The 14,251-nt window shown below is 47.8% G+C and overlaps 2 protein-coding genes across 3 annotated transcripts in view; one reads left to right on the top strand and one right to left on the bottom strand.

Annotated features, from left to right (window-relative positions):
* TRIM72 (tripartite motif containing 72) overlaps positions 1-14,251 on the bottom strand; it is a 38,599-nt gene that overhangs the window by 19,685 nt on the left and 4,663 nt on the right. The window contains 3 exon segments of the mRNA XM_083152380.1: positions 462-703; positions 3,395-3,546; positions 9,898-10,026. Of these exon segments, the coding sequence (XP_083008506.1) occupies positions 462-560 (99 nt within the window). The 5' untranslated portion in view covers positions 561-703; positions 3,395-3,546; positions 9,898-10,026.
* On the top strand, positions 342-12,886 carry LOC146019807 (apoptosis-associated speck-like protein containing a CARD). 2 transcript variants are annotated; one of them, XM_083152375.1, is made up of 4 exons: positions 342-508; positions 586-944; positions 4,059-4,118; positions 9,926-12,886. In XM_083152375.1, exons 2-4 carry the CDS (start codon positions 668-670, stop codon positions 10,210-10,212), a joined length of 624 nt encoding a protein of 207 aa, XP_083008501.1. In that variant the 5' UTR covers positions 342-508; positions 586-667; the 3' UTR covers positions 10,213-12,886. The 2 variants fall into 2 exon arrangements, with proteins under 2 accessions (XP_083008501.1, XP_083008503.1); XM_083152377.1 differs by lacking the exon at positions 342-508 and having other exon boundaries at positions 570-944.

Raw genomic sequence — 14,251 nt, 5'->3', positions numbered from 1 at the left:
TTGGTGTACCCTCACGTCCCCTCACGTGGCGCATTTCACTCATTACCAATCACAGGGATAGTAAGGTATAAAAATGGAAGAAAAATGAATAAAGTAAAACTCATGTCGACCTTTCAATGCGTCAACAATTGCCATGTCGATCATTTGACCATATCCAACTCTCTCTGCACATGTTACATCTGCCCCACCTGCAGTGCAGCATGGTTTTGCCCACTTTGAGAACAAATTTGTACTGCGATCAGATCTGAATAAGGGCCAGAAGGTGTATGTAGGAAACTTTGTTACAAGAGATAAACACTTGTGACATGAACATTCCTGGAAATTTCAGCAGATGGGAGGAGCCAGGAGTCATAGCTGCTTTCACTTTGTATGGTAAGCAGTGTTACAGCTCTACACCCTACTGTCCGACAACACCACCAGTGCCTCCCATCTGCCACTTCCTGAGCACCAGGCTACGTTACCTGAATGCAGAACACCGAGGGGAAGACGCACAGGAACGAGCACAAGTGTAAGTGCGGAGCTGCTTCCAGCTCGGGGTAGAATCTTATCACCATATGCATGTATGTCTATCTGTCTGTCTTGTAGGAAGGTTCTGCAGAATAGCCAGACGTTGAGCAAGGGCTGCCAGCAGGTTCTCCCGGGAGGACGTGCCCAGATATAGGAAGAGATGGTGAAGACAGTCCGGGACCACCTGGTGGACGCCCTGGAGGAATTGGAAGACAATCAATTGAAGAAGTTCCGGAACAAGCTGAATGACTGCCCAATCAGAGAGGGATATAACAGGATCCCAAGAGGCAAGCTGCAGAACAAATGCGCTGATGACATCGCTAATCTGATCAGGGACTACTACACGTTTCCCTACGGGATCCAGGTGGCCTTGGATGTTCTACACGACATAGACGCGAAGTCTGTGGCTGCAGAGCTCCGCGCAAATGTGGGAAATGGTAAGAGATCAACCAGACAACTGATGTAACGGGTAGAGGGTTTAACCATCGGCAATGGGCATAAAGGGGGGCCGATTCTGACACCTTTGGTTGGGTCTGAATTCGGCCCCTTTCCCAATGTTCAGGGTCTACGCAGGAGAGAAGGGGGCGGGCAGGGGGCACCAGCAGGGGAATTCGCACTTCCCTTAAAACGCTGGGCATTCTCCTGGGTACGCAGGCGTGTCAATGCTTCCTAGGGCCGGGCAGCTGACATCAGCGCCCTACCCCGAATTCAGAGATCAGCGGCCATCTGGACAGTAAGTATGGACTATTCAGAGCGAAGGCTGCAGCATGGCGCGCGCAGTGAGCCATACAAGGAGACACAACACACTTATACGGTGCCCATGTCGGCCTATGTCAACATAGACACCCAAAATAATTGCATGTCAACCTTTTCCATGTCGACATATTGCTTGCGTTGACATTCTGACCATGCCGACCTAAGGTATGTCATATCAATAGTGGTCGACGTAATTGACCTAACGATCCATACCGTTCTGCAGATGTGACCAGACAATGGTTCTACAGCCCGTGTAGTAGATACCAAGGTGGCGCTTGTGTGCCTATAAATCAGGGTGATTATGTCGGCAGCCCGGAGCTTACGGGCCGGTTCTAGGTCTTGTGTTATAGATACTATGAGGTGGGGAAGGAAGTTTTCTTGTGTAACAAGAACAGCTTGCAGAATCAGAATGGAGAAGTGAGAACGTGACTGCGGCGGATAAGGAGGGGAGCCCCCGGCTGTTATACTGGGAGCCCCCGGCTGTTATACAGGGAGCCCCCGGCTATTATACTGAGGGGAAAGCATTGTGGCTTATATAGCAGCTGTGAGCTGTCAGCGATCCTAGACCTTGCATTCTATCCCAAGTCCAAAGCTATTGGTAACAGCCAGGAGTTTGGCCGGATGGGCTGCTCCGACCACACAGACTGCGGCATCTGTTAAGCTCCTGATTCTGTAAAGGCCCCCATACATAGAGCCGACTTGTCCTAAGGACAAGTCGGACCCAATTCTCCTCCGAGCCGCCCGGCAGCTCCCCGGGAGGCTCACATACGATGAGGACTTTGATGTGCCATTTTTTACATGTGATAAATCGCATGCGATTTATCACATGTAAAAAAAATATCAGGGAGCTGCAGGGGCGGTGAGGAGCCGTGGGGGCGGGCGGCTGGGGAGGAAGCAGTGGGGCAGCAGTGCGTTACCAGGTCAGTGCTGGGGCGGGCGGCGGTGACCATCAGTCTTACTCTCCACTGTCCGTGTCCAGTGCTGTAGCGGGCAGCAGCCTCCCTCCGCGGCCGCTGATAGTGCTCTATCTCAGCCAATCAAAAGCCGGAGAGTCATTTGACATATTTTAAAGATCTAATAGCCGCGGCTGCTGCCCGCTACAGCGCTGGACACGGACAGTGGAGAGTGAGACTGATGGTCACCGCCGCCCGCCCCAGCACTGATCTGGTAACGCGCTGCTGCCCCACTGCTTTCTCCCCAGCCGCCCGCCCCCACTGCTCCTCACCGCCCCGACTGATCTCACATCGTTTGTCCCGCCGGTCCGACCCCTGGGGCCGGGTCCGATACGCACGGGACCGCGCATCGGACCCGACCCCATGTCACAAAGAACCGATTTGGTCCGATTTATCAGGCCGATTGATCGCAATCGGCCGAAATCGGTCCAAATCGACTTGATGTATGCCCACCTTAAGGATCGCTCCCCAGCGTATTCACACCGGGGACCGGCGAATATACGCATGTGCAGGGCCGCTGTACAAATGCATTCGGCAACTATAACAGTCCGCGAGGCAGTCGCATGGAGGGGGGAGCGGGCATTGGGCGGTCAGGGGGCTGGCACATGCGGACGCAAAGCATTGTGGCCCATAGACATGCGCAGTGTATTGATAATCGACCGCTCTGCGAATTTGCACAGTTTTGATCGGATCTGCATCGGCACCATGATTACTGATGTATTGTGTACACATTATAAGAATTTCATTATTGTCTTATATATCGTCTAGCGCAACCATAATGCTGCATTGCCCGGAGAAGGCCATCCCTGCTCGTTATACAGAGCGCAGCACGCAGTAGCCAGGACAGCGCTGATAATGGACCTTTTTCTAGTCCACGCGTAGTGCTGCGAATTTTGGGTGGTTTTAACACCCCCCCCCCTCGCACGGACAGGTCCCTGCACGGCAGCAAATGGGTGTTATGCTGACCATTGAATGATTTCAATGGTCACGCAGAAGCCCTACGCATGCGCAGTGCGTTAACATTGATCCCTGCTGCAAATTCATCGGGGTCCGCTGAAACCAGAATGAGGGCCTATATGTATAAAATCACAAGGGTGAGTTAACATCAATAGTGTGGAGACCAAGTGGCCGATTCAGTCCTGTTGCTTCAGGTCCGTGTTCGGCCGGGCATCATTTACCTGTTCGCAGCCTAGCAGACAGATTTGAATTAGGCCCCAAATCAACATACAGAGGTGGAACCAGCTCTTCTCGATTGCTCAATAAAAGGGATTTTTCAAACCCGCTGACTCCACGCTTTCTTGTACATCTGGTGGTTTGGCGACATTAGTGACTGCAAAAACAAAAAGAGACTAGAGTAGTGCGACACCTTTTGGGAAAAGCAACAATTCATTCATATGACACACTCATATTTTTAAAAGCATATTGACCGCATCTCGTGGACATCTTGTCCCACAGTATACGCCACCTGCCCCAACCGTATAGTTAATGCTGTGGATACTCAGATCCTGGAAACCACAGCTCAGCAAAAATAGGCAGTCAGCCCATATGCGGATCAAGGTCACCAGCTTTATGCGTTTCGGACTCTCAGGTACGCATGGTTCTAATGAGCACCAGAAAGTCCGAAACGCGTGGGTAGGTGATGTATTCCGGGAGGCTAGCTGTACCAAGAGGATTCCACTAGATGTGGTCGATATGATTAAAAACGTGGGTGTTATATGATGTTCCACTGTGATATCAGAGTGTATATTATAATCACAGTCTAAGGGTACGACATGCTCACATATGTACAAAGCCACCTTACGCGCCCTAGCGTGGACTAACGATTACATTTCTGCTTTTTAGTGGCCGGTTCTGGGTTTGAAGAGCAGATTGGAGGATCTGTTCCTGGAGCGTCCTGTAGAGGTAAGCAAAGTCCTCTTCTACAGTACGTCTGGATGACGGGTCCATGTTAGTAGTATACTGTATAAAGGCGGGAGTTTTTTGTGTTGGCTGCCGCACTGGATGTTCCACCACGATTGTAAATATTTGTATCGTAATAATCAGGTGGAATAAATTTGGTTAATTGAAATCCTCAATTTATAGTCTGACAACCATCAGTGTTCTATTATAGGAGGTTGGAGGTGCTCCCCAGAGTCAGGGGTCACATAGTTTAATACAGAGTCAAAGAAAACTCATTTGTGGGGGCATGCTTAAGGTATATATCCATATTGATCAAAAAGTGCGGTGAAAAGTATCAAGTCCTAAATAAAACGTAACTTTTAATAGTTATTTTTTAAAAAGGTAACAAATACACACAACAGAAATACAAGATGAAAAGACTAAACAAGCGCCCCTATGTTACAGGCCGAGGTAGAATTGTATCCTGATTACCCCTGAAAAGAAATCGTAACTGGTACAACAATTAAATAACTCGGACAAGAGAAAGGATGGAAAGCTGCGCTATTATAATGTCCTGTACCATGGAAGAATGCACTTACAACAAAAAGGGTGTGTTATGAAATATGTTTACTGAAAATATTAAATATTAATTAAACATTTATTTTAAAAAGAAAGGATAATAATATACAAATGTTATTCAGGGTGGCCACCTAAAAACATGTATCGGTGTACATTAATGCAGATAACAATTAATTAATGATCATGAACAATATTTAAAATAATTGAAGACATTAACGGAAGATCCTGTCTTTCTAATAAAAGAACCACTTTGAATGGAGTGGTATGTAACAGTCACAGTTTGTTATCAAAGACGCTGTATCTGCGTCTCTCACCTGCACCTCCAGGCGCTGCTGGCTGAGTCTGAGTGTCCCTCCAATGCAGCCGGGGAGGGGAGCTGGCCAGATGGTTGTTGTTGCTGGCAGCCGCTCTTACCCTCCAGAACCGTGACGCTTAAGATGTATGTAGCGGCGGCGTCTCTCTCACAGACGCTGGGTTCTCTGGTGCAAAAGCTGGAGTTCTCAGGGTGCCGGATGGAAATGCAGCGAAGGTGGCGGGTGGATAATACCGGTGCAGGTGCCGTGCTTAGTCTGCTGTAATGAACAGGCAATGTACAAAGGTATTCCGCAGGCTGTGTGTACCGGTGGCTGGACAATCCCTCTAACGCGTTTCGCCCCTATTATGGGGGCTTTTTCAAAGAGAAAAAGCCCCCATAATAGGGGCGAAACGCGTTAGAGGGATTGTCCAGCCACCGGTACACACAGCCTGCGGAATACCTTTGTACATTGCCTGTTCATTACAGCAGACTAAGCACGGCACCTGCACCGGTATTATCCACCCGCCACCTTCGCTGCATTTCCATCCGGCACCCTGAGAACTCCAGCTTTTGCACCAGAGAACCCAGCGTCTGTGAGAGAGACGCCGCCGCTACATACATCTTAAGCGTCACGGTTCTGGAGGGTAAGAGCGGCTGCCAGCAACAACAACCATCTGGCCAGCTCCCCTCCCCGGCTGCATTGGAGGGACACTCAGACTCAGCCAGCAGCGCCTGGAGGCGCAGGTGAGAGACGCAGATACAGCGTCTTTGATAACAAACTGTGACTGTTACATACCACTCCATTCAAAGTGGTTCTTTTATTAGAAAGACAGGATCTTCCGTTAATGTCTTCAATTATTTTAAATATTGTTCATGATCATTAATTAATTGTTATCTGCATTAATGTACACCGATACATGTTTTTAGGTGGCCACCCTGAATAACATTTGTATATTATTATCCTTTCTTTTTAAAATAAATGTTTAATTAATATTTAATATTTTCAGTAAACATATTTCATAACACACCCTTTTTGTTGTAAGTGCATTCTTCCATGGTACAGGACATTATAATAGCGCAGCTTTCCATCCTTTCTCTTGTCCAAATTTTGTCCTCTGATTTCCAGCGGGTTGCCTTAGGTTTCCTGCAGGCAATCAGTCGTAGTGTACTAACACTTGTGCACCGAGAAGGCTGCAGCTCTTGAAATATAATTATCATTGTACATTATTTAATTTTCAATTGAATATAATTATCCATATATAAAAAGTATTTCCTTTTTTTCTTTTTATTTTAATATATTCAGCGCCCCAATTTTCGACACTGTGTCGACTTTTTTCAATTAAATAACTCGCTCAGCAATTATTACTGCAACTGGAAATTAGTTTATAATAAGTATCGAGAAAGATACGGCTTTAAATTGACTTATTTAGTTAGTAAGTGGAGTGAGTATAAAGTCTGAGTGCTAAGGTTGCATTATTAATTGGTCTAGAAATCAGGTTTCTGGGCTAAGGACATGAACTGGGCTAAGGATTCAGTAACATTGCATTGAAATCTCAGCGATCGTGTGGAATTGCACCAGCACTGTGGAGGTTACACCATACCTCCCAACATCTGGGACGGTAGCGGCGGGACGGTGTGCGTGCCGAAGGCGCGCAGTGAATTTTGGGGGGGCGTGACCTGCCGGAAAGGGGCGTGGCCTATAATTGTGTCGCTATCACGAGGCCACGCCCCCCGTTTTCCGCCACGGTGGGGGCATGCCCAGCAGCTCTGTGAGTTGCTGGCAAGCCCCCAGCCCCTCTGCCTGCAAGAATAGACGCTGTGCGCATGCGCACAGCGTGACGTTCCTGTGATAAGCGGGACAGTTGGGAGGTATGGTTACACTGCACCAGCACTGTGGAGGTTAGACCATATATTTTAGTAAAACAATTATTAACAGACAGCTCAGATAGAGAATATAGTGGCTGCAAGTGTCTTATGTCTCATCTTGTTTCTGCTTCCATAATGAATTAGCGGATGTAGATGAGAGAACAAGGGAGGAGAAGTGAGAGGTTTGGCCAAAGAGAGATCCTTCTGCTGCTCCTGCTGCCAGGCTTCAGTGATCACTGGTGCTATATGAGCAGAGCAGTGACAAACTGTCCTGGTTCAGGGAGTGAGGGGATTTAAATAGATGATTGTATAGACAGAGGTGTTGATTGGCCCTAGTGACAGTGACCATATTGCCAGTGATTTGTTTGTGCTGCAGCGATAAATCGCCCGGTGCTCGCTCCCGTGTACAGCCTCCTAAGCTTGCAAGCTCCTGCGATCAGCTGTTTCCCTCTGCGGCTTCCCCGGCAGAGTCTCCTGTTCATCAGAGACCATCTCTGGTCGCTGATGAAAACTGGAGGCTGAGCAATATATTGCACCGTGTGTACACAGCTTTACTTAAATAGATACTGAAAACATAGCACCAGTTAGGCAAACATTCTCTAGTTATTATAAATAAATAGCAGGGCTGAAATTTGCCCCTTTCAGTAATAGATACTTATGCACAGTATATTAAGTAGGTGTCTAGAGAGAGAGATAAGAAGTGTCAGGTGTCTGTCTCACTCTGTTGTCTGTCATATCATCATCGGGGTAGTGGCTGATAGATGAGAGAACGGAGGAGAACTGGACACTGCAGCTGAATTAAAAGATATGGCCAGAAGTGATCCTTCTGCTTCTCCCATGAATGGGCTCAGATTCAAGGCTAATTTATGCGCACATCTTATGATCGCAGATCTTTCTAGTGTGTGGGCACCTCACTCAGAGAGCATCACAGTGGGAGTCAGCCCAGTCCAGGAAATGAGAGAGGATCTGAGGTTACCCCATCCGGCACCCGATCATATAGCACCAGTGATCACTAAGCCTGGCAACAGGAGCAGCAGAAGGATCTCTCTTTGGCCAAACCTCTCACTTCTCCTCCCTTGTTCTCTCATCTACATCCGCTAATTCATTATGATGGTTAGAAAGCAGAAACAAGATGAGGCATAAAGGTGCCCACACACTAGAAAGATCTGCGATCATAAGATGTGCGCATAAATTAGCCTTCAAATCTTTTGCCTGTCCTGGACAAAAGATTTCAGGCCAGCGCACATCTTTACCAAAGATTTATCTTACGATCCTGTGTGCGTTCCTATGGATCTTTTGTTAAATCTTCTGATCTTTCATGCAGCACGTAAGATCAGAAGATTTAGCAAAAGATCCATGGGAGCGCGCATCGAACCGAAATCGGCCGATTTTTGACCGATTATCTGTAAATATCGGACGATATATCGGCCGATTTATCGGAAATCGGCCCAAAAATTGTTCTGGTGTGTGGGCACCTTTCGACACTTGCAGCCACTATATTCTCTATCTGAGCTGTCTGTTAATAATAGTTTTACTAAAATATATGGTGTAACCTCCACAGTGCTGGTGCAATTCCACACGATCGCTGAGATTTCTATGCAATGTTACTGAATGTCACATTCATGTCCTTAAGGCCCCAATACATCGAGGCAATTTGGTCCGATTTCGGCCGATTGCGACCAATCGGCCCGTTAAATCGGACCAAATCGCCTCTCCCTGACGTGCCGTAGGGTCCAATGCACGGTCCCGTGCGCATCGGACCCGGCCAGGTGGTCGGACCAGCAGGCCGTCCGACCACCCGTTCCTCCAGGAGGCAAGATGGGCAGTAAGCAGGGACGCATGAGATCCATCACAACGGATCACATGCGTCCCTGCCTCCGGGAAGGTCCCGGCGGCTCGCACTCTATCGGGTGTCCGTACACTGCTGCGAGACGTCGCAGGCAGTGTATGGGCACCTTAAGCCCAGAAACCTGATTTCTAGACCAATTAATAGTGCAACCTTAGCACTCAGACTTTATACTCACTCCACTTACTAACTAAATAAGTCAATTTGAAGCCGTATCTTACTCGATACTTATTATAAACTAATTTCCAGTTGCAGTCTGATAATTGCTGAGTGAGGTTATTTGTTGTACCAGTTACGATTTCTTTTCAGGCATAATCAGGATACAATTATGGGTTGCGGTAATTTGGTCTACAACAAGATGGTCGACAGTCATTAGGTCGACACCATTAGGTCGACATGGGAAAAGTTCAACATGGTTCTAGGTCGAAAGGTCATTAGTTTGATAGGTCGTTAGTTTGCTCCCACAAATGAGTTTTCTTTTTCTCTCTATTAGCCTACTATATAAAGGCATCAGGAAGAGAAAGATACAGAGGGGCTTATGCTGGGTAACACGCAAAGTGGCTGAAGTTGCGGGCAGGCGTGGAAGACAGATGCATTACCCTCTAAAGCCAGTATCCATTCAGCTAATGCTGAGGTATTTATGTAAGAGGTCACCACCTGCTGAGATATTACCATACCTCCTGACCGCTGCAGTATTGCTGGGACTGCTCCGCTTTTCGCACTGTTCCACCCATGGGCCGACGTGACAATGGAGTATCGTTGATGGGTCGACAGTGTGTATATTAAAAGTCAATATACCAATACCATAGGGTCGACCTGCCTATAGTGGACATGGTCAAAAGGTTGGTATCCGGTCCCTGGGTTGACAATGTTTAGGTCGACAGTCATTGGGTTCACCACTATTGGTCGACAGTGACTTGGTCGACACCTAAGAATGGTTGACATACCTTAGATCAACAATGACAGAAGTCGACTCCCTATACAATACCCAAAAGGTTGGCATTACCTTTTTAAAAATGATTTACTTGGGATTTTTATTATACTTTACCATCCCCGGGGTCTCCAATTGGGAACAAATCGAACGATAAAGTGTGAGGACTATTCAGGGAAATTATATGCGACCACATCGCTACCACCCATTTTCCGACTCAAAATCACATTTTCACAGATAAAATTTGTATATTAATATACGTGAAACTGGAGAATGACGGACAAACCTGTGTCTATGCTGTTCTGTAATTCCAGCTGCTCCTCCTCCACCTGAACCCACCAGTGAGCACTTTGTGACTGCACACCGAAAGGCTCTGATAGGTCGGATGACCATGGTGAGTCCGGTCCTAGACGAGCTGCTGGGGAACAAACTGCTGACAGATGAACAGTACGACACTGTCCGCAGCAAGACAACTGATCAGGAGAAGATGCGAGAGCTCTACCACTATGTCAGATCCTGGGGGAACTTGGACAAGGACATCTTCTATAAAGCCCTGAAGACACATAACGCTGCTCTTATCCGGGACCTGGAAAGTGCCTAAATCTTTCCCAGAGTAATAGTAATGTAGCTAGAGCGTTAGCTCCTGAGACCAATGTCATGTATCTGTAGAGATGTGCGCAGTGTTCTATCACACTGTACATTGGTGCCCTCTGCTTCATACACAGACACCACATCCGTTCCTCAGACAGTGGCCAGAGCTTCCCTCGGGTCCTCCATGCTTTTCACAGATTTTTTTATATTATTTTCTATAATTAAGCATTTATCAATGCACCACACAGCACATCCCTCCTACTTGTCATTCTGCATGAAAATGCTCTAATGGCCGATACCACACAGCACATTCCTCCTACGTGTCATTCTGCAGGGAAATGCTCTAATGGCCGATACCACACAGCACATTCCTCCTATGTGTCATTCTGCAGGGAAATGCTGTAATGGCCGATACCACACAGCACATTCCTCCTACGTGTCATTCTGCAGGGAAATTCTCTAATGGCCGATACCACACAGCACATCCCTCCAACATGTCATTCTGCAGGGAAATGCTCTAATGGGCGATACCACACAGCACATCCCTCCTACGTTTCATTCTGCAGGGAAATGCTCTAATGGCCGATACCACACAGCACATTCCTCCTACGGGTCATTCTGCAGGGAAATGCTCTAATGGGCGATACCACACAGCACATTCCTCCTACGTGTCATTCTGCAGGGAAATGCTCTAATGGGCGATACCACACAGCACATTCCTCCTACATGTCATTCTGCAGGGAAATGTTCTAATGGCCGATACCACACAGCACATTCCTCCTACGGGTCATTCTGCAGGGAAATGCTCTAATGGCTGATACCACACAGCACATTCTTCCAACGTGTCATTCTGCAGGGAAATGCTCTAATGGCCGATACCACACAGCACATTCCTCCTATGTGTCATTCTGCAGGGAAATGCTCTAATGGCCGATACCACACAGCACATTCCTCCTACGGGTCATTCTGCAGGGAAATGCTCTAATGGCCGATACAACACAGCACATACCTCCTACGTGTCATTCTGCAGGGAAATGCTCTAATGGCCGATACCACACAGCACATTCCTCCTACGTGTCATTCTGCAGGGAAATGCTCTAATGGCTGATACCACACAGCACATTCCTCCTACGTGTCATTCTGCAGAGAAATGCTCTAATGGCAGATACCAAACAGCACATTCCTCCTATGTGTCATTCTGCAGGGAAAATGCTCTAATGGCCGATACCACGCAGCACATCCCTCCTACGTGTCATTCTGCAGGGAAATGCTCTAATGGCCAATACCACACAGCACATCCCTCCTACGTGTCATTCTGCAGGGAAATGCTCTAATGGCCGATACAACACAGCACATTCCTCCTACGTGTCATTCTGCAGGGAAATGCTCTAATGGCCGATACCACACAGCACATTCCTCCTACGTGTCATTCTGCAGGGAAATGCTCTAATGGCCGATACCACACAGCACATCCCTCCTACGTGTCATTCTGCAGGGAAATGCTCTAATGGCCGATACCACACAGCACATCCCTCCTACGGGTCATTCTGCAGGGAAATGCTCTAATGGCCGATACAACACAGCACATACCTCCTACGTGTCATTCTGCAGGGAAATGCTCTAATGGCCGATACCACACAGCACATTCCTCCTACGTGTCATTCAGCAGGGAAATGCTCTAATGGCTGATACCACACAGCACATTCCTCCTACGTGTCATTCTGCAGAGAAATGCTCTAATGGCAGATACCAAACAGCACATTCCTCCTATGTGTCATTCTGCAGGGAAAATGCTCTAATGGCCGATACCACGCAGCACATCCCTCCTACGTGTCATTCTGCAGGGAAATGCTCTAATGGCCAATACCACACAGCACATCCCTCCTACGTGTCATTCTGCAGGGAAATGCTCTAATGGCCGATACAACACAGCACATTCCTCCTACGTGTCATTCTGCAGGGAAATGCTCTAATGGCCGATACCACACAGCACATTCCTCCTACGTGTCATTCTGCAGGGAAATGCTCTAATGGCCGATACCACACAGCACATCCCTCCTACGTGTCATTCTGCAGGGAAATGCTCTAATGGCCGATACCACACAGCACATCCCTCCTACGGGTCATTCTGCAGGGAAATGCTCTAATGGCCGATACCACACAGCACATTCCTCCTACGTGTCATTCTGCAGGGAAATGCTCTAATGGCCGATACCACACAGCACATACCTCCTACATGTCATTCTGCAGGGAAATGCTCTAATGGCCGATACAACACAGCACATTCCTCCTACGTGTCATTCTGCAGGGAAATGCTCTAATGGCCGATACCACACAGCACATTCCTCCTACATGTCATTCTGCAGGGAAATGCTCTAATGGCCGATACCACACAGCACATCCCTCCTACATGTCATTCTGCAGGGAAATGCTCTAATGGCCGATACAACACAGCACACTCCCCCATCATGTTATTCTGAAAGAAAATGCTCTCCAGTCTGACAGCACACTCCTCCTATGAGCCCAGTCGAACATCCAGAGGAACACCTATAAAACGCTGGGTGTTCCACTGGTCCGGCCCAATGTCTACAGCACTATTGTATTAGGCCCATAATCCCACACAATGTGAAAAGTGTCTGTAAAACAGAGTGGGAAATATTCCATTGATTGTGTTTACACTGTTATGTAAAATAAAAAAGGACATTGGAAAAAAGTGGATTATTGTAATGACAGATGGATGTAGATGAGGATGAAATGAGCAGTAGTAGAAGCTCTTTATGCCTGACTGGGCGGAACCATCTCATTATTAATTATAGGCAGGGCAGCCGAGAGGAATGCCGGGCCCCGGTAACATTTTGGGGGCATGGCCTAAGTGTGGGGGGTGGGCACCTCCTGCACTTAGGCCACGCCCCCAAAATGTTTAGAGGAGGGTGAAAGATAACTCTAAAAACTGTAATCTCAGCAGCAGCACACACCTACAGCATGTGCTGTTCTGACAGCAGGCTCAGCATGACCTCTCAGTGAGACACTCATGCTGAGCTTGCTGTAGAAGTGTGTGCTGCTGTTGCTACCCGGGAGGGACGGAGGGGGTAGGAAGGGGTCAGACCAGGGCCCCCGCGGGGCCCCTCCAGCAAGCCTGGGCCCGGGTAATTAGTACCTGCTCCCCCCCCCTCTCGGCTGCCCTGATTATAGGCCGGTCAGACAGACACTTAAGGGTAAATTTACGACGATGGGAGTTTTATTGAAGATGGGATGTTGCCCATAGAAACCAATCAGATTCTACTTCTTATTTGCACCTTCGAGAAAATATGAGATAGAATCCGATTGGTTGCTATGGGCAACATCCCATCTTCAAGAGAACTCCTATCTAAAGCTGGGCTCAGACTGGGTGACAGATGGTTAACGAAAAGGAAGATATCAATATCTGTAACAATCTTGCTTATCGGCCAATGTGTAGGTCAATATCATTAACGATGCCCACAGTCTCAGGTCACCCTCTCTGTCGTCTGTACAAGGGGCTTAATCTGATAATCTCATCAGCAACTGCATGTACAGAGCAGGGGGTGGGTCAGTGTGAAAGCACAAGCACATTCAGTTTGGGACTGGTCTGCTAACTCTGTTTATAGGTGTCAGTGACTGCTGATAGGCTGTAGAGGTCACCTGACCAGAAACTATGTCAGCATTGGCTGTGAAAGATCACATGACTGATTCAAAGACGGCTGCACCCATGAGTTTTGGAGGGAACTTGTGTGGCTGAGGCAGGATAGAATCCTGGAGGAATGGAGAGAGAGGGAAGAGCGGTGTTAGGTGACCGCTAGAACCGTGTAGGTATGTGCTACAGCAGCAGCTTGAACAGTTCTGTGTTTGCTGGGAAGGAAGATTTAGGGGCCCATTTACCAATTATCGCATTTAAAATGCAACCTGCGTGGAATATTACCGCCCATGATCGCATTGTAAAATACAATATTAGCGCTGGGATGTATAATCCCACAAGCGCAGGGACAGGGCTCAGCGTGCTGAGTTGAGGAGAGACGCTGTGCCATGCAGTG

Source organism: Crinia signifera, chromosome 7 (genome assembly GCF_055691185.1).
Source record: "Crinia signifera chromosome 7, ASM5569118v1, whole genome shotgun sequence".
In the NCBI taxonomy this organism is placed as follows: domain Eukaryota; kingdom Metazoa; phylum Chordata; class Amphibia; order Anura; family Myobatrachidae; genus Crinia; species Crinia signifera.
Note: the sequence above shows the minus strand (reverse complement) of the source record. Positions and strands in the feature narration are given on the sequence as shown.

Bases quoted from the DNA above. Each gene is read 5' to 3' on its own strand.
- LOC146019807 (XM_083152375.1), top strand. From the start codon at position 668: ATGGTGAAGACAGTCCGGGACCACCTGGTGGACGCCCTGGAGGAATTG. The intron at 945-4,058 runs GTAAGAGATCAA...TCTGCTTTTTAG, and splicing joins CCGCGCAAATGTGGGAAATG to TGGCCGGTTCTGGGTTTGAA. The intron at 4,119-9,925 runs GTAAGCAAAGTC...CTGTAATTCCAG, and splicing joins TCCTGGAGCGTCCTGTAGAG to CTGCTCCTCCTCCACCTGAA.